Source organism: Tursiops truncatus, chromosome 15 (assembly GCF_011762595.2).
Source record: "Tursiops truncatus isolate mTurTru1 chromosome 15, mTurTru1.mat.Y, whole genome shotgun sequence".
NCBI classification, from domain to species: domain Eukaryota; kingdom Metazoa; phylum Chordata; class Mammalia; order Artiodactyla; family Delphinidae; genus Tursiops; species Tursiops truncatus.
Window position 1 is genome coordinate 67,935,388 of NC_047048.1, and position 27,010 is coordinate 67,962,397.

The following is a 27,010-nucleotide window of genomic DNA, read 5'->3' on the forward strand; positions in this document are numbered from 1 at the left end:
GAGCCTGGAGCCTGGCCTCGCCCCTCACTCTATAAGGTGAAAGGACGCCCTTGGGCGTGGGGACTGGGCGGGGGCGGGGTCTCTTTAGGAGGTGGAGTCTAGACGGATTGAGACTTGCAGAGGCCGCCCTTGGCTCGTGGAAGGGGCGGAACCGGGATCTCACCCACTCCTAGAGGAGCCGGAAGTGCCTAGTGAGTGCGGGGCCGAAGACACCTGCTGATCTGTGCACTCAGGTAGAAGCGGCAGCTCCGGGGCCCGGAGTCCAGTGGGCAGCTCCTCAGGTAGGGCCCAACTAGAGCCAGAGATGAGGTATCTCCCCTGCCCCACCCTGCCCCGCCCATCTGTCCGGCCATCTGACCCTCATTCCTTCCTGTTCCCGGGCCTGAGGGGCCGGCTTCACTTCATCCCTCTCCCCGATCCAGGGGCTGCGGGCCCCCGCGGACATCCAGAATGTGGGATCGGGAGAGAGTGAGATGTAAAAACCTCTCAGGGGAAAAGTCTCACCCCAACTTCACTCCAGACTAACTGTATCACCTTGGGGAAGACACCCACCCTCTCTGGTACTGAGTGTCCTCAGTTGCAAAACAGGGTCTGACCCTTGCCCACCTGCCCTGAGACTGGGCAGGTCAGATGAAGTAGTTGCGAAGGCTACTGGGGATCCTGGGTGGAGCTGCCTCCCTTCCAGGGCAATAGCAGTGCTGATTCTCCTGCCGCGTCTGGTCCTACACGGAGAGCCACATCCCCACCCCTCCCTGAATCTGGGAGCCCAGAAAGGCTGAGGGCTGACAACCAGGGCAGCTTGTTCTGGCTTTCCTGTGGTGGGATTGCGTGCAGGCCTGGGAGGCATGTGGATGTTCCCAGAGTAGGCTCTGAGGCCAGGGCACCTCTTGAGGCCCTCCTGGAGCAAAGAGCGGGACCACCATCATGCAGGGCCTTGAATGCCAAGTTAAGAAGTCTAAACTCTCAACTCAGGGCAGGGGCAGTGCATTGGAGTCTGACCTGTCGTGCCCTCAGGACCAGCCCGGGTGAGTGGGGCTGTCACGATTCCAGACACAGTGCTGCTGCTAGGTGGCGCGGGTGGGCGTTTACTGCATGCTGCTGCTTTACACGAATTATGTCATGAATTCCTCATGCACCCCCATGTTAGCCCATTCCAGAGGCCGAAAATGAGGCTCAGAGAGGTGAAGTGATTTGCACAGGGTCACAACTAGTAAGTGTCAGGGAGGGGATTAGAATCCAGACAGTCTCATGCCTTAACCACAGTGCCTGCTATCACCCAGGATCTGGGCATTGGTCATAAAGCCTTGACCTAGGCACCTGGAGGAGAAAGGAGGGGCCAGATGAGCAGGAAATTGGGGAATAAGACTCAGAGGGCTTGGGAGGGAGGGGTACCCATGAGTCCTGAGAGGAATTCAGCTGACCAGGTTCCCCAGGGGAAGATGAAGTGTTTGATTTTAGCCATGTTAGTTTGGGGGTGAAGGGTGGTATAGGGGAGCCAAGAGGAGCTCTCCTCCATCGGGAGCAGACCAAGGAGGCAGAGCTGGTCCTGGGGGCAGGAGATGCCTTCAGGGATGGGGGCAGGTAGCGGAGAGGAGCCCGGGGCTTGGCTCACAGGAGTCCCCCTCCCTCTCCACAATGCTAAGCAGGCAGAGATGGGGGCATCTACTTGTGGGGGCAGGAGGAACAAGGAGAGGAATGACTTCTAGGCTCCCATGACATTAGAGCTGAGAAGGTCTAAGAAATCCAGGTCTCGTTTCATAGAAGGGCAAACTGAGGCCAGCAAGTTACTTGCCCTAGAGTACTCCATGGGTGGATCAGAGTAGGACCCAGGTGCCCCCAGGTGCCCCCTTTGCCACTCAGCTCTTTCTGCTATTTCAGTGGCTCTCAACTGCGGGCAGTTTTGTCCAGCAGGGAACATTTGACAAAGTTTAGAGACAATCTGGTTGTCACAGCTGGAGGTAGGGTGCTACCTGGCATCTAGTGGGTAGACTAGGAATGCTGCTAAACATCTTAACAACACTCCCGCCAACCCTGCAACAAAGAATGATCCAGGGCTTCCCTGGTGGCGCAGTGGTCGAGAGTCCGCCTGCCGATGCAGGGGACACGGGTTCGTGCCCCGGTCCGGGAGGATGCCACATGCCGCGGAGCGGCTGGGCCCGTGAGCCATGGCCGCTGAGCCTGCGTGTCCGGAGCCTGTGCTCCGCAACGGGAGAGGCCACAGCAGTGAGAGGCCCGCATACCACACACACAAAAAAGAATGATCCAGCCCCAAGCAGCAGGGGTGGCGAAGTTGAGAAGCTCAGTAGTAGGTGGAGCCGAGCCTGTCTCCTCTGCCCCCTCCCCATCCACCCACCCACTGCCTGCTCTTTGGCTCTCCGCAGAGCAGATAGCTCAGACTTGGGCTGCCAGCTGGGCAGAACTTTGCCCCCACTCCCGGTGTGCCCCTCCCATGCGTGCTTCTTTATATTCCTGGAAGCTTCTGGAGTCTTCTCTGCTTTTCCTGGGCACAGTGGTCTAGAGCCCTGCCTACCACATGTTTCTTCTTGTCAGTCGGTCTGTCTCCCCAGACCCATATTCAGACTTTGGTGTTAGGGACAGAGAAACCAAAGTGGGAGTTTTCACCTATCACATAGCAGGTGCCTTGCAGATAAAAGATGTATTCAATTTGAGTGACGTTTTCGGGGTCCAAAGCGTTTCATTTTTTATCCCAAATTTTCACTTTAGCAAATCTCACAGGACCTTATGTTTGTGAAGCTCTCCGTTTCTAACCAGCTCCCAGGTGATGCTGGGCCCTGGACCACATTTTGAGTGGCGAGGCATTACAGGGCTGTGCAGAAGTGGGCTGGGGGCTGGGCGGCCCTCTCTGCAGACAATGGTGGTGTGGTTTGGGGACCATGGAGGGGAAGGAACCATGGTATGGAATCAGGAAACCAGGATATGAGTCATCACTCCCTCCCTCCATCTACGGCTTATTAGCTTCATAAGGTTTGGATAAGTCACTTGACTTTCGGACGCGCAGGCTCAGCGGCCATGGCTCACGGGCCCAGCCGCTCCGCGGCATGTGGGATCCTCCCGGACCGAGGCACGAACCCGTGTCCCCTGCATTGGCAGGCGGACTCTCAACCACTGCGCCACCAGGGAAGCCCCCACTTGACTTTTTTGAAGGGTGATCTTGCATGGCAGGCAGAGCTCCAGGGGTTCTGTTGCAAGGTCAGAGGGAAATGCCCTGTGGAGCTGGGATGGTTTGGGGTCCTGGCAGCCAGAAGGGCCTAGGCCACTGGCGAGGCCAGCAGGGAAGGGGCGACGAGCTGAAGCTGGCAGGGCGGGCACCATGCCAGGGTAGAGGTGGCTCTGCCTGTTGTGGGAGCGCTGGAGGGACCGGCCTGGCTGGGGGAAGAAGGAGCAGCTTTGGTGGGCCAGGGGCCAGCCGAAGGCCTGAATGTGGGTCTGAGGAGTAGGGGTCGGGGGCTGAGAACTATGTCCTAGAGACACTGGGGTCAGGTTGTGGCCATGGACGGGCTTCCCACGTATCCCAGGGAGACTGGGAAGAATTTTGGAGTTTGAGCCTTAAATTTTGTAGTTTGGGCCCAGCTATAGGGGGTGCCCTACTGCAAGCATCTGAGAACTGGGCAGAGCCTTAGGTACCTGAGGTACCCCCACCCCGGCCCCCCACAAATTAGCCACCATAGCCCAGCAAGGTCCCTTCCAACTTCTAGGACCAGGAGGCAGCAAGACAGCTGAACCCATTTCTCAGATGGAAAAACTGAGGCTCCCTCCTCCCCACTTCCTGGAAAGAGATCAGCCTTCAGGACTGTCACCTGTTACCCAGCAGGGCCCTGGGCCTGATCTATCATGAGGCTGCCCCTTATTGCCCCTCAGGGAGGGGTGCCTGTCCCCACAGTTGGGGCCATCCCAGTGGTTCACACCGAGGGCTCTGCAATCACACAGGCCTGTATGTGAACCCTGGCTCCTGACTAGTGGCCGTGGGCAAGTCACTCCACCTCTCTGAGCCTGGGCTGGCTTGTCTGTAAACAGGTATGATGAAACCTGCTCGGCCAGCCTGGCAGGTTGTTGTAAAGATGAAATGAGCTGTGGTCATTATCATTACTCATGGCATTTAGAGGCTCACAGCGCCCCGGATGGCCTTACCCGGTGCCCTGATTTGACAGATGTGGGCAGCAGCCCTTGGAGAAGGGAGGTGGCCGTCCAAGAGCCCCACGGCCGGTGGGGATTAGAGCCCACGTCTTCAGGCGCACCTCCCACCCCATCACTGCTGCCCATCTGCAGAGGTGCCCCGAGGGCCACACGCTGTAAGCTTGGGGTCCCAGGGGTCAGGCTGCAGAGCCCTGTACGGAGGCCGGTGGGTCAGGCCTTGGTCCCAGCACCACCTCCCTTTACCAGCACAGCCATGAACTACGTGGGGCAGCTGGCAGAGACTGTGTTTGGGAAGGGGCTGTACCGGGGCCTGAACCCGGCCACGCTGAGCGGGGGCATCGATGTGCTGGTGGTGAGGCAGGCGGACGGCTCCTTCCGGTGCTCGCCCTTCCACGTGCGCTTCGGCAAGCTGGGCGTCCTGTGCTCGCGGGAGAAGGTGGTGAGTGATGGCAGTAGAGGGACCTCTGCAGGGCGCACTCAGGAAGCCGGGATAGTCACTACAGTCCCAGGACACGAACCAAACCTCCCTGGGGCAGGGATGTGTCCTCTGGACAGGCTTCCCTTCTTTTGTATTTTCTTGGAAGGTTTTGGGTTGGTTTGGGGGTTTTGGTCCAGGAGGGCCCTTATTTTCCCCTGGAAGCAGCACAGCGGGGCAGCCTTCTGTACTGGGGCCATCAGACCTGGCTCCAGCTTCCTGAGACCTTACCTGTGTATTCCTGGTAAGTCACCTCACCTGAACAAATTGATACACTCTCATTACCTGGTGATTAAATAAGAGGTGGTAACACTGTCCCAGGGCGAGGCATGGGGCTGATACTCAAAAATTACCTCCTCACTCTTAGGAAACCGGCACCGTCTTCATGGGGCTCAGGTGAACGTGACAGATTTTTGTTAGCACTGAGTTCTGGTTCTGGTTTGGTGCGCCCAAACCCTCTTCACACTGGGGTGACTGTGAATCTTCCAGAATCCTAATGGGAGAGTGTAACCTTGAGGGAGACAGTATAGCTAAGTGGTTAAGAGCTTGCGTTGTGGATTCAGACCTTCTGGGTTCATAGTAATTCCCAGAGAATTACTTAACCCCTCTGAGCCTCAGTTGCCTCATCTATAAAGTGGGGATAATTATGGGAGGTACTGCCAGGGGTTGCTGTGAAGATTAAATAAGATGGTCTATGTAACACACTGGACGAAGTGCCCAGGAAAGTGTCATTCTTACTGTTGTTCATGTTACCCACAAATGTTCGGGCACTCTTCTGCGGGTTGGGGACACACAGGGACAAGATTGGATCGTGTTCTTGTTCTTATGGGCTGTGGGAGAGAGAGGAACACAGAAACCAAGGCATAAACAAGAATACTGAGATGGTGAGCAGAGACCCTCAGAGTGGGGAGCAGGGGGCTCCCCGAGGTCTGGGGGGAGAGAGTTCCAGAAAGTGCAGTGCTCTGGGGCAGCAGGGAGCCTGTGTCTCCAGGACCAGCTGGGAGTCCAGAGGACTGAAGCATGGCAGTAAGATCCGACGGTGGGGAGCCCCATCCCACCACGCCCCATTACAGGTAGACATCGAGATCAATGGGGAGCCAGTGGACTTGCACATGAAGCTGGGGGACAGCGGGGAGGCCTTCTTCATCCAGGAGCTGGAGAGCGATGTGGTAAGTGCCTCTGGGCCTGCCTGGCCCTGTCTCTTCACTAGTGTTCCCTCCAGGCGGGGCCTGGGGATTTGTCACCGTCCCCACTGTGGGGAGGACCCCATCGGCGAGGGTCTGAGGCAGGGGTGTCAGGACGTGCTGGTGGACCCTGGGGAGGGATGGGGGCAGGAAGGGCTGGCGCTTTTGGGGGGAAGTTTTCTCAGAAGAGGACACTTGAGCTGGGCCCCTGAAAGGGGAAAAGGAGGCCCTCCCTGGGCAGCTTGGAGAGGAGGAGGGTGCCGAGCAATGGCCGGGACTGGAAAGCATAAGATGGCTTGTTGTAGATCTGGTGCCGGCTCAGGGCAGCTGGAACATGGAAGTGTGGGAGCAGGGGAGGACCAGAGGGGTGTTTGCAGGAGGGAGGCAGGGCCCAGCAGAAGCCAGTAGAGGTGCTTAAAGTTTTGACAAACTTAATAATTGAGCCCCTACTCTACTGTAGGCCAGAAACAGCAGTAGACCTGGATGAGGGGTGACCCCTGCCAAAAAAGAAGGTTCCCAGACTAACCTGGGAGACAGACATGTAAACAACAGATGAAAGAACTATTTGGTTATTGCAGCGAAGGGGGCTGGAACTGAGGCTGAAAAAAGTCAGGGCAAGCTTCCTGGAGGAGGCGACACCTGGCTGAGTCTTAAAAGGGGAAGTAGGTGTCTGCTGTGGTAGATGTGGGCAGGGGAGATGAGAGGCTGATGCCCAGGTTTCTGTCTGGACTGTGTGGTTGCCGTGGGCTGCCAGAGGTGTAGGCACCCCTGGGATTGGGGCCGCTTTATCTCTGTTAGGGAACGTTGAGGCCAGCAACAGTTACAAGGCCATGCTACCACTGGCTCTGTCCAGCCTCCAGGCCTGTTTTCCTGCCCCCTGCCCCCAAGCTGCAGACCCCTCAGCCCTGCCCCCGATCTGCTCCACAGGAAGACATGCCTCCCCACCTGTGCACATCACCCATCCCTTGGGGGGGCCTGTCTGGGTTCCCTTCGGACTCCCACCTGGGCACAGCCAGAGAGCCTGAGGCCAGCATCGCGGGCACAGCCTCCACGGGGTGGAAGAAGAAGCGTCGCAGGAGGAAACCCAGGCGGAAGGAGGACGCGGTGGCAGCCGATTCTAGTTCGGAGGAGCTGGAGGCAGGCACTGGGAGTGAGCTATCCCTGCTGGAAAAGCCGAGGCCGGAGCCCCCGGGGTATGTAGGGGGTTGAGGGTGTAGGAATGCCACTTGGGGTTCAAGCACAGTGTCCTCTGCTGATGCTGTGTGACCCTGGGCTAGGTCCTTGACCTCTCTGGCCTTTAGTTGCTTTGCTTCATCAAGCCCCTGATGTCCAGGCTTCCATGCCCTTCCCAGGTTGCCTGTCCTATCACTGACCATTTATTTCCCTGTGGTCCCACAGCAGTGTCCAGCCAGAAGGAGAGGCCTCACCGCAGCCGAAAGACATCTACCCCTACTCCGATGGGGAGCGGCCCCCCCAGGCCAGGTGAGAGTCCAGGTGGGCTACAGGCAGAGACTCAAAGCCAAGGTCTCAGAGGGCTCTCCATTTACATTTTTCTGATGAATAACGACATAGAACATATTTATTGTGTTTACCAGCCATTTGTGTGTCTTTTCAGTAAAGTGTTGACATTCAAGTCTTTTGCCCATTTTTTTTTGTTGTGGTAGAACACACATAACATAAAATTTACCCTTTGAAAGGGCATAATTCAGTGGCATTTAGTATGTTCACAATGTCATACAACCATCACCCCTTATCCAATTCCACAACTTTTTCGTCACCCTTAGTGGAAACCCTACACCCGTTGAGAAGTCACAGCCTTGCCATTGTTTCGTTTTGCTTTGGTTTTTCTACTGGATTGCCTTCTTATTGTTGATTTATAGGAGTTCCTTATACATTCTGGATCCAACACAGGCATAAATACGTGTTGCAGAAAAAATTTTCCCAGGCCAAGGAGGGCGGCAGGGGGTGGCAGGCTGGCCTGGGGGCCTCTGAGTTCTTGCTTCCTGCAGCCTCTCAACGGGTGGGTTAACATCCCCCAAGAGTGACTCGGAGCTGGAGCTGCGGACCCCCGAACCCATCCCCCTGAGAGCTGAGTCCCACATGCAGTGGGCCTGGGGGAGGCTGCCTAAGGTTAGTTCCCCTGTGTCAACCCTCCATCCTTACCTTTCAGCGGCTCCGTGGCCCCTGCGGGTCAGGACTGGAGTGACTTGAGACTTGGGCCACCTCCCTGAGGCCTTTTGGGGTGTGGGAGGCAGGCCCTGCACCGCCCCGTCTTCCCGCATTTGTTTGATCGAAGGTGGGCAACGCTGAGTGGCCCGCGTCCTCAGTGGTCCCTGATGGCAGCTCCAAGACAGCCTCTCCACCTCAGGGGGCGCCCAGCACCCCCTCTGCCTCTGTGGTTGGCGTGGACCCTTCGGGAATTCCAGTCCTGCAAACAGGGCCTGGCACCCACCTTCTTCACCCTGACACGGAGGTGCCTGCTCTGGTGGGTCCCCCTCTCCAGCCCCCTGAGACAGAGGAAACCAAGACTCAGAGTTCCGGGGATGTGGGCCTCCCTCCTCCCTCTGAGTCGTGGAGCTGGGCTGCTTTGGAGGCCCCCGCTTGCACAGGGCAGCCGGAGGGGATCTCCAGGAGGAAAGGTGAGTGATAGCTGGACCCCTCCCACTGCTGCCCTGGCCTCACGTTATCCCCTGGGTGGACTCTGGAATTTCAAGCATGTTTGAGCACCTCCTGTGTTCCGAGCACTGTTTCTGGCCCCGGCCCTCATGGGACTCACAGTCCAGAGGGGTAGACAGATGACAGACGCATAACAGGAGGAGCATGATGTTGGGGGGGCGGGACGCAGGACAGAATCATTGGTTGGGACGGGGGCTATTTAAATCACGTGGCCAGGGATGGCCTCTCTGCGCGGGTGATGCCTGAGCTGAGACGTGGGCCATAAAGATCCAGCCGAGTGAGGACCAGGGGAAGAGAATTCTAGGCAGAGAGAACATCAAGGCCATGAGGAGGGAGAGAGGTTTCATGTCTAGGAACTGAGGCAGCTGGTGTGTCCTGAGCGAGGCCAGGGAGAGGGTTGGGAGGGGAAGCTGGCACCTGTGCTATCCAGATGGGTAGTTACTGGCTATATGTGGCTATTTTAAATTAAATTTAAATTAATTAAAATTAAATAACACTTGCAGGACTTCCCTGGCGGTCCAGTGGTTAAGACTCCGTACCTCCACTGCAAGGGGTGCGGTGTGATCCCTTGCTGGGGAACTAAGATCCCATATGCCACACGGCATGGCGAAAAGAAAAAAAAGAATTAAATAACACTTAAAATTCTATTTTTCCATCACACCACATTTTAAGTATGCCCAGTAGCCTTCTGTGGCCAGCAGCTACCCTACTGGACAGTGCAGACATAGGACTTTTCTAGCATTGCAGAAAGTTCTACTGGACAGTGCCACCTTAAGGCATTCAAAGGTAGGGGGACGCACACTGATCACAACACTAGTCCTCACGGGTTAGGTCTACATATGTCCCCTCCTCTGCTCTCAGGCTCCCTGAAGAGAAGCCAGCACCTGGGCCCCAGTGAAATCTACCTGGATGACTTGCCCTCCCTGGATTCTGAGAATGCAGCCCTTTACTTCCCCCAGAGGTGCCTGGGTTCTGGACGCCAGGGTGTCCTGGGATTGGGGCCTGTGGGGCCAGGAGTCGGCTATCAGGGGCCTGGGAGGGCTCCAGCCCCTCCTCCCAGCCTCCTTGTATTCATGTCACTATTGGCCCCTTTGTCCCCAGCGACTGTGGGCTGGGGGCCAGGAAGTGGAGTGAAGCCGGAAGCCAAAAGTCTCTGGGGGACTGCAACCCAGAGCCCACTCGGGACACAGTGGACACAGTAGTGCTGTCCCTCTCGGGGGGGCTGGCTGACAGCGGAGACATCTCTGTGGGTATGCTCAACTGTGGCCCCCCACCCCTCCAAGGACTGTCACTGAGCCCAGGGGACGGGAGAAGAGAGGGAAGACCCCGGGGTGGGGGGGTAGCAGAGATGTGCACGACTCTGGGGTTTGTGGAGCCCACCCTGGGCCAGCAAGCCCTGGGCATCTCCAAGACCCCGTGAAGCAAATGCTAAGTCATGCTAGGCTGTGACTTATCCTGTGAATCCAGGATGGCAAGTGCCTGGGGTGGGACCATCAGGTGCCAGAACCCCAGGTAGCAAGGAGCCCTGCTAGGTCGAAGACCCAAGTTGCAGGAGGCCTGAGCAGCAGAGGCGGGGCAGCCGGGAGGGGCGGGGGCAACGGGTCACGTGGGATGTGCTGGCCTCACCCCTCGCTCTCTGTCTCTGTGCCCAGAGAAGTTCAACCAGCACATCGTCTCCTACCAGGACCTCGCCCAAAACCCCGGCCTCCTGGACGACCCGAACCTGGTGGTGAAGATCAACGAGAAGTGGGTATCGGGACTGGGCCGCTGGATCGCCCCGCCCTCTATGGCCCTAACACCCTATCTGTCTCTCCAGGCATTATAACTGGGCTGTAGCTGCCTCCATGATCCTCTCCCTGCAAGCTTTCCAGAAAAACTTGCCCAAGGTAATGGTTATAGCACCCCTGGGCCTCCTGGGGGACGTGGCCATAGCCTTGGGGTCGGGGGCCCTTGGCAAGGAAGTGGAGGGTGGGCAGAGATGGGCTTGGGGCTGCAGGACCCACTCTGAGAGAAGAGACCCAGGTCCTCTGAAGCCTTGCCCCAGGCTGTGTGGACGAAGCACCCCCCGCTTCCCTGGTTTCCTGACATGGCTGAATCCATTTGGATTGGATTTAGACTTGACTTCAAAGGAATTCAGGACAAACCAGAGGCGACAGGGACATGCCTTCAACAGGAGGTTTTGGGATCTGCGAGACAGTCTCGGGAGATGGAGGTCCTCTGAGACCCTCTCCAGGCTGGGCTGCAGGGGATTGCTTTATCAGCACACAGTCGTTGAGTACCTACTGTGTGCCGGGCCCAGACTGGGGACAGTCGTGCCCTCACAGGAAGACAGTTAATCAAAGACTCAGCCAAATGAATATAAAATTCAACTGGGAAGGAGAGGTCTGGGGGTTTGCTGAGCAAGCGCCCACCGGGTAGAGGTCTGAAGGATGAGTAGGCAAGGGGTGGGGAACAGCATGTGCAGGTGCTCAGAGGTGGGAAGGACCAGCCTCTATAGTCCCTCCCAGAACCTCTATCCTGTGCAGGGCTGGCCTGCACCTGCCCCTTCTGCCCCTCTGGGAGCCACCCAGTGCCCCACCCTGGTCTGGCCCATCATTACTGGCTTGGCTTGCCCAAAGAACATCGCTCACCTGATGTTGACAGCTGGTGCCTCCCTTTGGTGAAGCTCAGCTCTATCCTCTGGCTGGTTCTGGGTTGGAGCAAGGACCCAGAGCTTGTGGGAAGAGAGAGGGTCCCCCCATGCTTGGCTTTCCTCACCTTACCCAGAGAGACCCACCACCTAGGGGAAAACTCTCCCAGCCTGTTCCCAGCCCCAGTGGACACCCTGGCTGTTTTCCTCGACTTGGGTTCTCCATTCTGTGTTTGCAGGAAGCTGATATGTCTCCTAGGTGGGCCTGGGCCCTCCCTGGATTTATCTAGCACAAATCTAATCAGAATTTTTCGCAGGGTCATGTTGTCCCCACCAGACAATGACGGTAACAAGCAGAGAGGGAGGCTGTTCGCGGGATAGATCACTGACCTTAGGAATTGCCCATGTTGGTCTTGGAGGTTGAGGGTGGTACTGACTAGACTGTCCCTGCCACCAGTTGGTGGCATCATGCAGGGAGACCCAGATCTTGAGAGTCTCCCAAAGCGCTGCCTTTAGCTACTGGAATAGGGAGACTGAGCCACAAGGTCTGGAGGCCAGGCCAAGGCTGGTCTAGAGCTGGGGGCGGGGGGGTCAGGGCTGGGGTGGAGTGGAGGCGGGCAGAGGTGGCCCTTGTTCTCCCATGCTCATCTCCTTGAACCAGTGCTCAGAATCCCAAGATGGGGGTGAGGATGCTTCTTTAGCCTCCAGATGTTGGTAGCACCTTGCTGTAGGGTCAGCCCCAGACTCTGGGCCCATGGGGGCCCCAAGGGCAACGTAAGGTGGGATTTTGTGGTACAGGAAAAAATGCCATGGCCTTCATCTGCCTGCAGAGCACCGTGGACAAGCTGGAGAAGGAAAAGATGCCCCGGAAGGGAGGGCGGTGGTGGTTTTCCTGGCGATGCAGGGACTTTCCGGCCAAGGAGGTGGGTGGTCATGTCCACAGGGCGGGGCCGGCACAGGCAGGAGGCGGGGTTCACTAGATGGATATTCTCCCCACAGTGCAGAGTCCGGAGGGAGAAAACCGCAGCGCGGCAGCAGCAGCTGGGGTGAGCTGGATCTCCTGCCTGGGGCTCTGCAGCTGGAGCTCAGCCTGAAGAAGATCACTGTGGGAGCGGCAGTGGAGCCAGAACCCCTCCCCTGCCGTGGCATGTCTTTGTCCCTCTGCAATCACTTCTACACCTCTTCTTTCTCCTGGGACATGTCCCCATGTCACAGATGGGAAAGCCTAGATACACCAAAGTTCTCGCAGCCGGGAAGTGGCAGGGCTGGAATGGGTACCCAGACTCCCGGCCCAGACAAAGGGCTTCCTCTCTCCACCAGGGGCCAGCTGGCCCCAGCTGACCTTGCTTCCTTTTTTCATGTCTGAAGTGACCCAGGATGTCCAAGGCTGGGTGGGGGGTGATCAAGGACGGGCTGACTGCCTCCCACAGCAGGTGGGATTGGCCACGATGCAATTCTAGATTTTTCTGGTGCACATCCCCAAAGCAGGTACCAGCATCCTAGCTGTGGAGAGCGGCCTGGGGCCTGGGCGCCCTGGGTCTCTGCTCCAGCTCTGCAGTCACCGTTCTGGGTGTAGACTACTAGCCTGGTTCCTGATGTCTGCTGCCACCCCCAAAATGGGTGGCACCTAAAGGGAGGGGTCCTTAGAGGGGCAGAGACCAGCAGCAGGCTCCTTGCGGCCTGGGTGAGGGGTGGGCATCTACAGGAGTGAAGGCCTTGGCTGGGGGAAGTGGCTCAAGCGCCGGGCGGCCCGCAGGGAGAAGACGGAAGCCCCGAGCAGTGAGGACGATGCCCCCGACAGCCCCATCCTTCTGGAGGCCCCCTCCCCACCCCTCTCGCCTCCAGCCCACACTCCTACCTACAAGAAGTCCCTCCGCCTCTCCTCCAATCAGATTGTAAGTGTGTGCAGGTGTGGGAGTGGCGGGCCTGAGAGGACGGTGTTCCCGAGGCCCTCAGGGCCCAGCTGAGGAACGGCTGGTGTTCCGCAAAGCCCCGAATCCATCCCTGTGGCAGCCGCCTGCCGGCCTCTGCTTGCGTCATCCGGGGACAGCTTTCTGTGCCGCTTCTTCACGTGCCAGCCCATTCTCTATTGGATGTTCTCGCTAGAAAAGCCCCCTATTATGGCATCTTAATATACCTACCTGCGGTGGGCTGGCTGGCTCTGGGCCTGCCTTTGGGAGCTACAGGAACCAAACGGCCCATGACAGCCTCTCCGATTCTGGCAACCCCAGGCCCCCAACTCACACCTCGGAGTAACTGTGGCTCCTGTCATGTCTTCTTCCTGAGTGGAACTCTGTGGTCAGAGAGGTGCCCAGGAGAGTCTGGCGCACCTGGTACAGAGTGGCTGCCCTGTGTGGTTCCCTGGGGCTCACACCCAACTCGGGGTCAGCCAGGTCACAGGCTGTGGCTAAGAACTGCCCTGATCCTTATCTCTGGACCAAGGACAGGGCTAGGTCTCTCTTTGGCGGGGATGTCCCAGGTACCCTAGCCCCAGGCAGGAGGCTGCCTGTGAAGATCCCCACAGGGGCCCCTCTGCCCAGAGCAGTGCTGGCCCCAAGGCTGACCTGAGAAACCTGGACGGGGTCATGGGCCAGGCTTGGTCCGGGAGCGTCATCTCAAAGCTCCTGTGCCTGGAGCTCTGCAGGCCCCACCAGCACCCCTCACCTCCTCCTTGAGCCACCTTCTGCCTACATGGCTGTCTCTGCTGAGCTCAGGAAGGTTCTTGAGTTGGGAGGAACAGGAGAAAGAGAGGCCCATGGAGATGGAAGGCCACAGTTCTGGGGGGGTTGGCGGTGGGCGGACAGCCTCCAGCTGCGGCAGCTCACAGTTCCCCCCTTGCCTGGCCTCAGCGGCGCCTGAACCTGCAAGAAGGTGCCAACGAGGTGGTCTTCAGCGTGACCACCCAGTACCAGGGCACCTGCCGCTGTAGGGCCACCATCTACCTGTGGAAATGGGACGACAGGGTGATCATCTCAGACATTGATGGTACCATCACCAAGTGAGACCCGGTCGGCTGTGGAGGGGGAGAGGGAGGGCCTGGGGACTCGCCTCCCTCTGTGCTGGGGGAGGGGGGACAGGGAGAGAGGCTCTCCCCTCCCGATGGGCCATCCTGGGATGGGGGCGGGGCCACACCCACAGAGCAGGAGGGCCATGTGAGGCTGCCTTGGCGTGACCATCACTCTGGGTCTAGGTCGGATGTCCTGGGCCACATTCTGCCCCAGCTGGGGAAAGACTGGACACATCAGGGCATCACTAGTCTCTACCACAAAATCCACCTGTGAGTGCCTGGACTGGGCTGGGGTGGGACCCCAGGGAGGGAGGAATGGCCTGGCCTCAGCCCCGGGAAGCCAGGCTTGGGGACTCACAGGGAAGGAGACCAGGGCAGGTCTCTGGAGTGCTGAGACCTACTGGTCCTCAGTTCTCCTGTGAAAGACTCGTCTCTTGGGGCTGCGGTCGGGCTCTGAGTCTAGCTGCTGGCCTTCCTGCCGTAGGCAAAGCCTACAGACTTGCCCAAGTCCTCACCTGTCCTGGTCCACCTGGGCCTCAGGACTCTGTGCACGCTTCTTCTCCCTCTCAGCCCTGGCTCAGCTCTTAAGTCCCCTCCTTGCAGAGGCTCCAGGGTTGGGCTGAGCTGGCCGAAGCCCAGAAGGCGAGATGGGGATGGCTGGTCTCTTGACGGCTCTGCGCTACCCCTTTGTCCCGCCCCCAGAAATGGGTACAAGTTCCTGTACTGCTCGGCACGGGCCATCGGCATGGCTGACCTCACCAAGGGGTACCTGCAGTGGGTGAGCGAGCGGGGCTGTGGCCTCCCTGAGGGCCCCATCCTGCTGTCTCCCAGCAGCCTCTTCTCTGCCCTGCACAGGTAACCGCCCTGCACAGGTAACCTCCCCATGGGACGTGAGCCCACAGCCCAGCAGGGGGTTGCACAGGCCCACTGCCAGCCCTGCACAGCCCAGGCTGGGCCAGCATCAGACCTCGCTCAGATGTCCACTGGGTCAGACCCTGTCACCAGCACTGTCACCTCACCCTGCCATCCTCTGGTCGCTAACCCCTTCCCTGCCCATGGCCCCGACTGCCGCAGGGAGGTGATTGAGAAGAAGCCAGAGGTGTTCAAGATTGCCTGCCTGAGTGACATCCAGCAGCTCTTTCTGCCCCAGAAACAGCCCTTCTATGCCGCCTTTGGGAACAGGCCCAATGTGAGTGTCCCCTCCACGGCGGGGGCGGGGGGCCTGAGCCACCTTCTCCACACCTCCCAGCCCACCGACCCCTCCTTGTCTCCTGTAGGATGTCACTGCCTACCGGCAGGTCGGCCTGCCTACATCCCGCATCTTCACAGTCAACCCCCGAGGAGAGCTCAGCCAGGAGTTCATGAAGAATCACAAGTCCACGTGAGGCCAAACCCTGCCACGTGCCTCCCCAGCCCCGCCTCTCCCTGGGACCCAGTGCCACCCCGCCCCCGCCAGGGACCCCTCCCCGGCCCAGGGCTCCCGGGAAGGACCCCTCCACCTGCCGTGGTGGGGCTGAAGCCCGGCAGCGGCTGAGCCTCACTCCAGCGCCTCCTGCCCGTAGGTACGAACGGCTCGGTGAGGTGGCTGAACTCTTCTTCCCACCTGTGGCCCGTGGCCCCAGCACAGACTTGGCCAGCCCCGAATACAGCAACTTCTGCTACTGGCGGGAGCCACTGGCCCCTGTGGACCTCGACACCTTGGCCTGAACGAGCCCTGGCTGCTCCCCAGGACTGTGTGTCCCAGGGCATGGGGGTTGGAAGTTGGATGCTGCAGGGCCAACCCACTGAAGGGGAGGAGGGGGCTGCGGGCTAGTTGTGGCCTCTCCTGTTCCCTGCCTTTGCCAGCTGAGCCGTGCTACAGGCCTCAGCATGGCCCTGCCCTGTAGCCATTAAGTGACTGGGTCCTTGCAGCATTCTCCATACCCTTGATATCTGTCCCTGTCACCCTGGGACCCTGCCTCAACTCCTGATAGGACAGAGACAAGAAGGAAGCCCCTATGAGGTTTGAGACCTGTAAGCCCAGGAAAGGGTTGGTGGCAGCCAACAATCAGGGAAGAAATTTTCCCCCGACCCACTTTGGGGAGCCTGGACCATACCCTCTGAAGCTAGACCCTACATAGCCCTGGCCCCTTCCCATAGCTCTGGAGCCAGACATCACTGCTCTCCCACGCTGGTGCCCTGATTATCTCAGCACATCCCAACCCCAGATACTCTAGGGCCCCCCCAACATCTGGGAAGGGGGGATCCCAGGGCAGTGCCAGGGCTGAGGGGGTGTGGCTCCCACTTGGCCTAGTACATACCCAGCTGCCATCCCTGCCCCTCCTCACACCCCTGCTGAGGACACAGCCCCAAACCCTGCCAGGGCAGGTGCCTGGCCTCCCCCAGCCTTTGCCAGTCATTTCACTGCCCGCACAGCTGCTGAGTGAGCTTCTGCCCAAGGAGCAGGGCTGACACCCCACTGCAGCCTTCCCGCCTACTGCCTTTGGGGAAGAAAATTCCTTTAGACAGGCTAAAAGCTTTAATCCAGGCCTGCCCTCCCCCAACGGCACCAAAGTGGGGGGCAGAACACCAAATGTCAGGAACCCAGAAGGTGGGGCTGCAGGGACCTGCAAAACACCATGGAAGGGCCCGAGCTGCTGTGGGGAAACTGAGGCTGGGAACCTCAGCAGGGATGGGCCTCTGGGGCGTACGCAGGCCAGACGAATGCTTGTGTCCTCATGTTTTCATACCTGAATTTCTCACCACCTTGTGAACATCCGGGCAGGGCTGGGGTTTTCCAAGGATGTTGGAAACTAGGCCTGGAGCCCTTTTCCTCCAGCTGTGGCCTCCTGCGCAGGGTCTGGCCTCATTCAGGCCATGATGTGCATGAGGGCCACCCTTTGGAGAGAGGCCCTAACCTGGGGTGGAGGGAGATTCTCCTCCAAGTGGGAAGGAGAGGATCACGTGGGGACCAGAGTACCCCAAAAACATCTTTGGGGAGGGGAACGAAAAGGATAAATTACAGTGGGAGGCGTCTCCAAACAGATCACTTGGACCCCATCCTTTCCTCCGGGAATCCGCGGCTGCCTAAGCCCTCACCTTGGGAGAGAATCAAAAGGAATAAAGAGAACTCTCCACTGAGTCCTTGTGTTTCCGTTCTGTCCTGAAGGACCCGCAGGGTGGTGGAAACCTCTGGTCCTTAGTTCAGGAACAGCATCCTTGAAGCTGCCAGGTGGGAGGACAGTGCCAGTGGGCACGACCTTCCTGAAGAAACCAAGCCCAGGTGGCTGAGAAGCCTCTAAGGGCTTGGAGCTGCTGTCCACAGGCGAAGGGAGATGCGGAGAGACTGCTGTCCGAGAACGGACCTGAAGGTCTGCGCAGATGCTAACTGGTGTGTCTGCAGAAGAGCGATTTGCAGACCGTGGGTGGTGCAGTCTCTTGGGGCCACCCCGGCCTTCAGGCATGACGTCCTGGCCTTGACCGCAGTCCTGAATTGCCCAGTTGGTGCCTGGGCAGTCAGGTGGAGCCGGACCCACACTGTTCCTTCAAGGCCCTCTGAAATGGCATCCGCGCTGGCCAGGGGAGGCTGGGAGGCACTGCTAGGCAAGGCTGGGCTCTGGGGGAGGGTCCCCAGGGTTGGCGGGATCTGGGGGTTGGCCTGTCCAGCCCACCTAGTCGGCCTGCCCTGCCCGGACCTGCTCGGCCAGCTGGGCCCGGCAGTCCAGCAGGTCATCCCGGAGGCGGGCAATGTCCTTTGCGTGCTGGGCCAGCGTGCGGTTCAGCTGGTCCACGTGGTCCCACAGGCCCTCCCTGGGCCCAAGGGACTCAGCCGCCAAGCTGTCCAGGCCCGCAGCCAGCAGGCCCAGCCTCCCACAGGTACCTTCCACTTGCGCCACCCTCTGGTCAAAGTGACCCACCGCAAGCTGCAGTTCCTGGGCCGTGTCCTGGCAGCGGCTCAGCCTGCCAGCCACACTGGCCACGCCGGCCTTGAGTTGTTCCAGCTGCCCCCGCAGGCTCAGGACCTGCCTGTGTCCGGCCCGAAGCCACGAGCCTTGGCTGCTGACCTGCTCCTGGATGGCGTGGACCTCAGCCTCCACCTTGCGTTCCCGCTCATCCAGGGATGTGTTGGCGGCCAAGAGGGCATCAGAATACTGGCTGACAGAGTCACTGAGGCCCGTGAGCGACTTGCTCACAGAGTTCAGATTGACCTTGAGCAGGGTGATCTCGCCTTGGAGGGAGTTGCCCGCTGCTTCTGCCAGCTGCCCCTGGACCTCAGCCACGGTGCCATTGAGCTTCTGGAGCAGGGCCGCATGGCTGGCCACCTGGCGTAGGAGGGCCTCGCTCCGGCTCTGCCAGGCCTTCACTTCGGCCACGAGATTGTCCAGGATGGCTAGGGTGGTCCTAGGGGTACACGAGGCCTCCAGTGAAACCAGCCGTTGTTCCAGCACCGCCAGCTCCGTCTGCACGAGCGGGCGAGCCGATCTGCCTGCAGGAGCGCTATCGTGGCTCGGCTCCCCAGCCAGCGTCAGCAGGCGTTCCTCCAGCCTCTGCACGCGCTCTTCCAGCATGGTGTGGAAGCCACGCACACCCCAGCCCCCCTCCTGCATCCCCAGACAGCAGCCCCTGGCTCCACCCTCTGTGCTGTTGACGGTCTCCAAGCCCTCCAGCAGCCCATCCACGCCCCCCTCGAGCATGGCAGCAGAGAGCCGTGTGAGGTCATTCCCGTCGGGGGGGCTGTGGCCCCTTTGGGCCTCGGTCACTGCCTGCAGCTTCCTCTCGAGGCTGTCTACGCGGGTACTGATCAAGGCCAGCTGGCCACAGCAGCTGCCCCTGCCAGCCACGCCCAAGCCCTGCAGCCGGGTACCCAGCTGTGAGAGCTCCCGGCGCAGGGCCAGCTCCCGGCCATCCAGGCTCTGGTGCAGCCTCCGGCTGGCCGCCTGGCCCTCCTCGAACTGCTGCCGCACCTCCTGCACCTGTAGGTCGCACGCATTCTGGACACCCTGCAGCTTCTGCTCGACGCCATCCAGCAGGTTCCCCCAGAGTCGGTGCAGCCGTCGGTCCACATACTCGTCCAGCAGCGCCAGGGAGGTGAGCGGAGATGGGGGGCTCTCCCGCAGCCGCTGCAGGTGAGCCTCATGGCCGAGGGCCAGTCCATGCACCTCGTCCAGCAGTTGCACCTTGGTCCGGAGTGTGTTGCTCACCTCTGTCACCTTGCTCAGGATCTCATCCAGAGGAGGAGTGAGTGGTCCTCCAGCTCTGTCTCTGGGGTTCACAAACCCCTCGGGGATGACCCCAAAGCCCACAGGGGCAGCAGGAGCGTTGGAGCCACCAGTCACCCTGTTGGGGTCTTCGTGGCTGGCCACCAGGCCACTGAGGGTACCATATGCTTGTGCCAGGCGCTGGACATCACCCTCCAGGCGTTCCAGCCGTTCACCAAACAGCCCTGGGCCTTTCCTTCCTGGGAAAGAGGAGGAGAGAACCCCAGGGTCATCACTGGCCTGGCTCTCTCAGCTCGTCCTGTTGCCGGGCCACCCGAGAGGTTTTCTGGTCTGAGCCAGCCTTGCTGGGTATGGTTCCCCCAGCTGTGGGAGGGGGCTCTAGGGGCTCACCCCCACGTCCAACACGAGACGCACCCTCCCCAGCCCTGATCGGGCTCAGCCAGCTTGTGTCAGTCCCCAGAAACCGATCACCTTGGCGAGGGTCTCCATGGGCAGACTCACCGTGGGGGCTGGAGGCTGCTCTGCTAGAAGGAAGGGGCCTGGGGCCTGGGCCCACCTGCCCCGAGGGAACCTGGGGCTCAGGCTCCGGCTGAGGTGGGGCGGCCGCGTGGTCCGTGAGATGCTCGGGGCAGCCTTCTCCAGCGAGGCCGGGGCAGCAACGCCAGGCGAGGTCGGTCACTGTCTTGTAGCCCACCTTGTATTTGGGTCTGAGCACTGTGCGGTACCTGGGCCAGGGGCGGGCAGAGGGCAGGGCTCTGTACCTGTGGGCTGAGGCTCCTGCCTCCTGGCGAGTGACCTTGCCCCCTGGCTGGGGTCCAGGGCCACTCCAGACACTGGCAGAAGGTCTAGATGTCTCCCAGCTTCACTACACCATCAGCATTTTTCCTTCTTCTGTGCTTAAGGTGACAGGCGGTAGGGTGGAAGCAGGCCTTGCAGAGGCTCAGAGATGCGTTAGGGGAGGGGGCAGGTAGAAGCCCTACCCCATCTTGCTTGCTTGGGGAAAGGCTAGTGGGAATTTAGCCTCAAGACTCCCAAGACCACTTGGACACCCTGTGGCTCATACTGCCATCAGAAATTCCACTCTGGCTTTGGGGGTACCTTGAAAACTTTTGACAAAACCCCAGCCCCTCCCTCTGGGTGGATGAGGGGTACAGCACTGGAGCTGGGGCAGGCAGCCCTTCACACTGCCTGGGGGCCACTCCCTACCTGGGGGCCACTTAGTTCTTTCCCCTCCTTCCTGGCCTACTCTGGGAATTCAGCTCTGGTCCTGGAAGCTGGCGGAATGGCACCTCTGATTATGAGCACAGCGGGGAAGGCCCAGGGGTGCAGGGCAGAGCTCACCACGTGTACTCTCTCCCCTGTTCAGCCGTGTACCTGTTTACCCACTGACACATGGGAATAAACAGGTCTGTTTTCAGACACATGTTTGAACGTCTCCAAGTACATCACACCTGCATGCAACACGTCCTCACAGCCCACCTGTCTGGCTGAAGCCCCAGAAGTCTGGCTTCCCTCCTCTCACCCTTGGCCTGCCTTCTCCACAGTCACCACAACCCTCCCTGGGTCTACCCAGGGATCAACCATTGCTGCTGTTGATCCTCTGCTCTCCCCTGTCCCCAGCCACCCCCCTGTGCCTCTGCTGCTTCTTCCTTGCCTTGCACTGCTTCTCCCCTGGGAGCCCTCCCCTGGGTCCCCTTGGGGGCTCCAACCAAGCCTGACCTGGCCCCCCGCCGGCCCCCTCCAAATGGCCTGTGTTGGGGCAGGGGTAGGCTCTTTGGAGTCCAAGGAGTTACAACCCTTGTGGGGCTGGCTGCTACCCTCAGCTGAAGGCAGGCCTGGGGCTTATGCCCAGGGATCCTGAGTCGGTGGGATGGGGATGCACTCACGTGACTGTCCCGGGGCAGTTGGGCCCCCATCCACACTGCCGGTACTCAGCCTTTATGTAGTTATCCGCTCCCTCCTGTAGGACACAGGTCACATTCCTGTGTACAATGTAGGCACAGAGGGCCCTGCAGGGGGAAATGGCATCCTTGGAATATCTGGCCTGTGCCAGGCCCACTGAGGCTTCTACTCCTCCCCTCCCCCAGCTGTGGGCCTAGGAAGGAGACCAGACTCCCATCTCTCCTCTGCCCCTTCTTCTTGTTCCTGAGATCCAGGGCCCTTGGCCTGGGGTCCTGTCCCACTGCTGGTCTCTCCAATCCCAGCCTCGCCAGTGGGCTGGTCACTGGGCTAAGTAAGTGCTGTACTGAACCAGGAGCCCAGTGCAGCTGCCTCCCTGCCTGGGGAAGAGGCCCACCCTGGATCCCCCTCAAGAGCCTTGCCACACTCCCCACCCTCCTCCAACTCCTTCACTGGCTCTCAACTCCTCATCTCAGCATTGAAGCTTCTGAGATCCCAACATACTGCCTTTGAGACCACACTTCTCATCTTTCCTCCCGACTGACCCCCACCCTGTAGTTTTCCCACTCCTGCCTTTGCTTCTGGTTCCTCCCTCTCAGATCACTTTTTGTACCACCTCCTCCAGGAAGCCTGCTCTGATGTGCCCAGGCCTACTGAGTGTCAGCCATGGGCTGGGTACACTCCTCCTATAATACCTCTCAAACTCAGCTAGAGTTCACATTCAGCTAGCACCCCAGGCAGAGGCCCTAACTCACCTGAAGCTACTAAAAACCAGAAGCTGAGGCAGGGGAGGACACAAGGGCTAGGGAGGCTACTGCCTGGCATAAGCCGACCACCTGTGGGCTGCTATTGGGCTCTGGAGCCACAACACGGGCCCAGGACCCAGGAGCCCCCACCAGCTCTGCCGCCCATCCACGTTGGGCCTCCCAAAGGGTCGCAGGGGTCCAGGCTGAGCACGGGAGGGGTCGAGCCGCCGGGTGCACGGCCTCCATCTCCCACCTGGCGGGGCAGGGGAGAGATGAGAGGCCCTGGCACGGGATGGGGGTGGCCCCGCGTGCTCCGTGTCGCGGACCGCCCGCCCTTCCTCCCTCCCTCCCTCCTCTCCCTCCACCTGGTCCACTGCGCCCGGAGTCTGCACACAGAGCAGCTGGAAAATGTTACTTCTCTGGAAAGGTTTCCGCGGGCACTGCCAGTACCCCAGCCGCCGCGCCAGGCCCCCTCGGCTTCTTTTCCTTCGCCAGCCCCGCAGGCCCCCGGACCGTGGGGCGCCCGCCCGGGCGGGGGCTCGTCCTGGGGTGCCCGGGGCCCCCGCGCGCGCCCGGGGCAGGTGGGAGCCTCGCCCGGGCCCATCCCTCCCGCTTCCCGCCCGCGGAGCGGCCCGCGCTTACTTGTGCGGCCCCGGGCGCAGCCGCGGGCGCCATCCCGTCGTGTAGAGGCTGTAGCGGGAGGCACCGGGCGGCGCGGGCCGCGCGAGGAGCGGGGTGCCCTTGGCCTGCGCCCCCGAGAGAAGCGCCGCGACGGCGCACAGCCAGACCGGCAGGCGGCGGCGACCCATCGCGGCCCCCGGGTCTCCACCTGGCCCCGCGCGGGTCCCCGCCGGGTGTGCGCCCGCCCACCCGTCGCTCGCCCGCCCGGGTCCCGCCGCCGGTCGCGGCCCCCGGAGCTCGCTGGCCCGGCCGCCTGGCGCTTCGCGGCGGCTGCGTCCCGCCGAGTGGCCGGCGCTGCTCGCGCCTGGGGCCGCCGAGGGGAGGCGGGAGGCGGGCTCTGCGCTGATTAGCATAAACTTGGGGCCGCGTCGCTCTCCTCCGCCGGCCCCCTCTCCGCCGCCGGCCCCCCGCCCCAGCTCCGAGCTGACGCCCGAGGGGCCGCCCGCGAGCGAGAGGTTAAGAAGAGAGCAGCCCCGGAGTGGCAGGGGCGCAGGCTGTCGCACCCCGGGAGGCCCCCCAAACACACCCATCACCCATCCGCCACTGTCTCCCGCGTGCACCCGGGCGAGAAGCAGAGCCAGAACCCTGGGGCCGGCCTGGACGCGGGGCCGTCTAAGAACGCCCACCCGCTGGACACACTGCTCTTAAAAACCCGTGTGCGCCCGGGAACCGCGGCCCAGGGCTCTGAAGCTGAGATGACCGTGTTTGGGGACGGGCCAGCAACACCTTCGCAGCCACTTCCTTGGAATAGGCCCCAGATCATCCCTGTTGGCTAGCTCTGCCTCCCCGCAGCGTCATTGTCCCAGGGTGCCCAGGACATCTGATAACTCTGCCTACCCGTCCCCGGACAACTTAGCCCCTCTGTGCTCGAGAACCCTCCGCAATCCGTCTGGTGGCCAGGCTGTCCTTCTGGTTTCCTGGGGGAGTGCATCTTACCTCTGTCTCTCTCAGGTCTCTGGCTGCACGGAGTCCTGAACGCCTGTCACCCCTCCAGCCCCGCCAAAGGTGCTCTGCTTCTCCTTGTGCAACTAAAGCTCTTAGCAGGCTGGACTGCAGCACTGGCCCATTTTCAGCGTCTGGTCAAAGAAAACCTTTCGGTCTTTCTCACAAGGAGTTGCTGTTAAGTCAGGCTTCCTCCATATTTCCCTTGTGAAACTGACTCTTGGAACCCAAGAGTTGACCTTTACAGCCATCCTCATTCAATGTCATCTTGTTGGCTTTCTAAGCTGCAAAAAGCCTTTCGAATCCTGCTTCTGTCCTCCAACAGACTGCCGCTTCTTCCTGGCTTGATCTTACCCACACAGATGATCACAGCCACCTGGGTCTTTCCCCAAGTAAAGACAGGTATGCAGAAAGCACAGAACTCTGAGGCACACCTGGAGAGGCCTCTCTCCAACCGGACTTTGAGATGTGAATTCACACCCTTTGGGGAAAGCGATGCTATCGGGGTGCTGGACTAGGGCAGGTCTGAAGCCCACATCTGCACCCCTGCCCTCTCCCAGCCGTGCTGGCTTGCGGGTCTTGGCGCGGGGTGGGGGGGGGCGGGGGGGAGGCCGGCGCACACCTGAGCCAAGCAGGCCAATTGTTCTCTCTCCTGGGTTTTGAAATTGAAACGCAGAGGCTGAGGGCGATCTGGCTTCCAGGTGGAGACTCTATTTGTTTCCTAGGGCTGCTGTAACAAATTACTACAAATATAGTGGCTTCAAACAACAGAAATGTATTCTTCCACAATCCTAGAGGCTAGAAGTCTGAAATCAAGGTGTCAGCAGGGCCACAGGGAAGATTCCTTCCTGGTCTCTTGCAGCTTCTGGTGGTTTCTGGCATCCTTGGCACTCTTTGGCTTGTAGCTGCATCTCCCAGTGTCTGTTTCTGTCTTTACGTGGCCTTCTCTCTTGTCTCTGCATGGCCTTCTTCACAAGGCCCTCGTCTGTGTCTCTGGGTCCTCTCCTCCTACGAGGTCACCTGTCATTGAATTTAGGTCCCAGTCTAATCCAGTCTGACCTCATCTTAAGTAATTACATCTTCAGAGACCCTATTTCCAAATAAGGTCCTATTCTAAGGTTCTAGGTGGACATGAATTTTGCGGGAACGCCATTCAACCCACTACAGGGTCCCTGAGGGGTAGTGAGAGGACAGGCCAGGGCACCCTGTAGCCATAGCTCCGCAGGAGTTATGGGGAAGCTGAGGAGGAGAGCTTGCAGGAGGAGAATGGGGCAGAGTGGAGGGGCTATGTACTCAGGGAGAAGTACGGTGAGTTGCCATTTGGTGACTGGCTTCCTCTGTCTGCCTCCATAACCCACTTCACCTGAGCCAGCTCCAGTGGGTTTCTGATCCCAGCAAATGAAGCCTAAGACAGTCTTCATCCTCCACCACAAATCCACCCAGTGTGCTCCAGACTTTAACAAAGACGTCCATCTCACTGGGCAAGATACACAGTACGCATAACATGATCTTGATCTTGTAGCCACTGAATTTCTACTTCTCAGAAAGTGAGAGACATCTGAGTGGAAGATGAGCGGAGCCTGGCTCTTCCCCCTAGGCTGGGTTCTGACTGCCTGGCAGCACTGCCCATCCGGCTCTGGAAAAAACTCCCCACCTCCCTGCCCCAGAGCTCTGATCCTTTTCCAAGGGGTCCCACCCCTTCCTCTCACTCCCTTCTTCAACCCAGATGTGGGACCCACAACTCAGAGGGAGGAGGCTGGGCCTTGTCTGAACTTGGAAAAGCCCACATAACAAAGGGCCGAAAGGACAGATGGACCCCTGCTTCCCCCTTCCCCAGGTGGTTGACATCAAACACCACGCTCCCTCTCTAATTGGAACAGTTTCGGGAGCCAGCACTGGGGCCACATCCTGGTAGGGGAGGAGGACATGGGTGGAGGAGATGCTTGGGGTCTTGGCTGTATCCAGCCAGCGGCTGAGGTTCCCCCCCTCCCCCCACAGATGATGAGGCTACTTTGCATCTGCCAGACAGGAAACCTAGGGAGGCCAGAGGCAAGGGAGGAAGACAGATGGTCGTGTCCTCCCCGCCCTCGGGCTGGAGTTTCCGCACCTGGATGGAGGTGGGCTGAGGGGCCACACACAGGATCAGGCTTTCTGTTCCCATATCCACAGCCATATCCAGACACATCCTGTCTACCCCAGTCCACTTCCAGACACGTGCAGAAGCAGATTTTCCCAACTTTCATTAGCCACTGGTGACAGATGTGCCACCTCTCTCTTCAGGAAAAAAATGGAGGATGCCATCAGGATGACAAGATAAACCTGGACAGGAATGAGTGTAGTCTTGCAGTTAGGGTTCAGGGGGGCAAGCGCAAGTGGGCACCTCTTCCAGACTCTGGAGCTTCCTTCCTTCTTCCACAGCCTCCCTGGGGCAGAAGGAAGAACTGTGTCCTAAGGGCAGAGAAGACGAGGGACTGGATCCCAGGAAGCTGCAGTGAGACAGATGGTGAGTTCACACATAGCTCCTGTGGAGCCTGGCATCCCATTGCCTGCCTCCACGCACTTCTCAGAATCTGAGGCGGTTCCTCTCCCCTCTTCGGGCTCCATCCACCTGCCTCAGGATGTGCTCTCCTTTTTCACTGAGGCCCCACCACATAAGATCATTGAGAGCCTCACAAAATTTTCTGGAATGTAGCTCCCCTGAAAGAGACAGAAATAGCACTGAAACTGCTGACTTTCTGGCACAAGCCCTTCCCATCGCAGATGAGCCCCTGCCACTGGGAGAAGCACGCCTCCCCCTTCCCCAAGCCACCTGTGCAGCTCAGCCTTGCTGCACGTGAGGCACCTTTGGAAGTGCTGTGTAGCAAGGCTCTACCCGGGCCCACTCTCTCCTCAACATAAACATTAGCATGCTCAAAGCCCAGCTGCCATTTTGATTACACCCACACCTTCAAAAGAGGTTACTGTCAAATCCACATGCGTTTCAGAGCAGGAGTTTGGAGTGACCCCTTCCAGCTGGGCAGAAGCATGGCCTCTCTGCGACCTGGAGTGGGTAGTTATGCAGCCCCAAGGTGAGGGCCTGAGAGAGAGTCCAGAAATCAGGGAAATTGGACTCAGTAAAGCCCGGGTGATGGACTTATTAGAGCTGCTTAGAAGCAACTTAAAAATTGTGCAGCTGGGCTTCCCTGGTGGTGCAGTGGTTGAGAATCTGCCTGCTAATGCAGGGCACATGGGTTCGAGCCCTGGTCTGGGAGGATCCCGTATGCCGTGGAGCAACTAGGCCCGTGAGCCACAACTCCTGAGCCTGCGCGTCTGGAGCCTGTGCTCCGCAACGAGAGAGGCCGCAATAGTCAGAGGCCCGCGCACGGCGATGAAGAGTGGTCCCCGCTTGCCACAACTAGAGAAAGCCCTCGCACAGAAA

General features: G+C 59.7%; 2 protein-coding genes across 22 annotated transcripts in view; one reads left to right on the plus strand and one right to left on the minus strand.

Annotated features, from left to right (window-relative positions):
* Positions 1-130: 130 nt before the first annotated feature.
* On the plus strand, positions 131-17,246 carry LPIN3 (lipin 3). 13 transcript variants are annotated; one of them, XM_033840444.2, is made up of 21 exons: positions 187-281; positions 973-1,025; positions 4,402-4,594; positions 5,704-5,799; positions 6,742-7,007; positions 7,213-7,296; positions 7,824-7,944; positions 8,111-8,453; positions 9,352-9,451; positions 9,592-9,740; positions 10,143-10,236; positions 10,307-10,376; positions 11,950-12,042; positions 12,119-12,165; positions 12,876-13,014; positions 13,969-14,117; positions 14,310-14,396; positions 14,829-14,981; positions 15,201-15,315; positions 15,404-15,507; positions 15,689-17,246. In XM_033840444.2, exons 3-21 carry the CDS (start codon positions 4,409-4,411, stop codon positions 15,831-15,833), a joined length of 2,541 nt encoding a protein of 846 aa, XP_033696335.1. In that variant the 5' UTR covers positions 187-281; positions 973-1,025; positions 4,402-4,408; the 3' UTR covers positions 15,834-17,246. The 13 variants fall into 13 exon arrangements, with proteins under 13 accessions (XP_033696333.1, XP_033696336.1, XP_033696335.1 ...); XM_033840442.2 differs by lacking the exon at positions 973-1,025 and having other exon boundaries at positions 131-281; XM_033840441.2 differs by lacking the exon at positions 187-281 and having other exon boundaries at positions 324-1,025.
* A 155-nt stretch (positions 17,247-17,401) lies between these two features.
* The window catches only part of EMILIN3 (elastin microfibril interfacer 3), a 32,863-nt gene continuing 23,254 nt past the window's right edge, over positions 17,402-27,010 (minus strand). For all 9 annotated transcript variants that reach the window (XM_073793009.1, XM_073793005.1, XM_073793007.1 and 6 more), the window contains 4 exons: positions 22,612-26,289; positions 21,211-21,333; positions 19,826-20,049; positions 17,402-19,563 (listed from right to left, as the gene is read on the minus strand). In XM_073793009.1, coding sequence (XP_073649110.1) covers positions 17,777-19,563; positions 19,826-20,049; positions 21,211-21,333; positions 22,612-23,180 — 2,703 coding nt within the window. In that variant the 5' untranslated portion in view covers positions 23,181-26,289 and the 3' untranslated portion in view covers positions 17,402-17,776. The remainder of the gene's footprint in view (positions 19,564-19,825; positions 20,050-21,210; positions 21,334-22,611; positions 26,290-27,010) is intronic.

Bases quoted from the DNA above. Each gene is read 5' to 3' on its own strand.
- LPIN3 (XM_019943795.1), top strand. From the start codon at position 4,085: ATGAGCTGTGGTCATTATCATTACTCATGGCATTTAGAGGCTCACAGC. The intron at 10,377-11,949 runs GTAATGGTTATA...ATCTGCCTGCAG, and splicing joins TCCAGAAAAACTTGCCCAAG to AGCACCGTGGACAAGCTGGA. The intron at 15,316-15,403 runs GTGAGTGTCCCC...TGTCTCCTGTAG, and splicing joins CCTTTGGGAACAGGCCCAAT to GATGTCACTGCCTACCGGCA.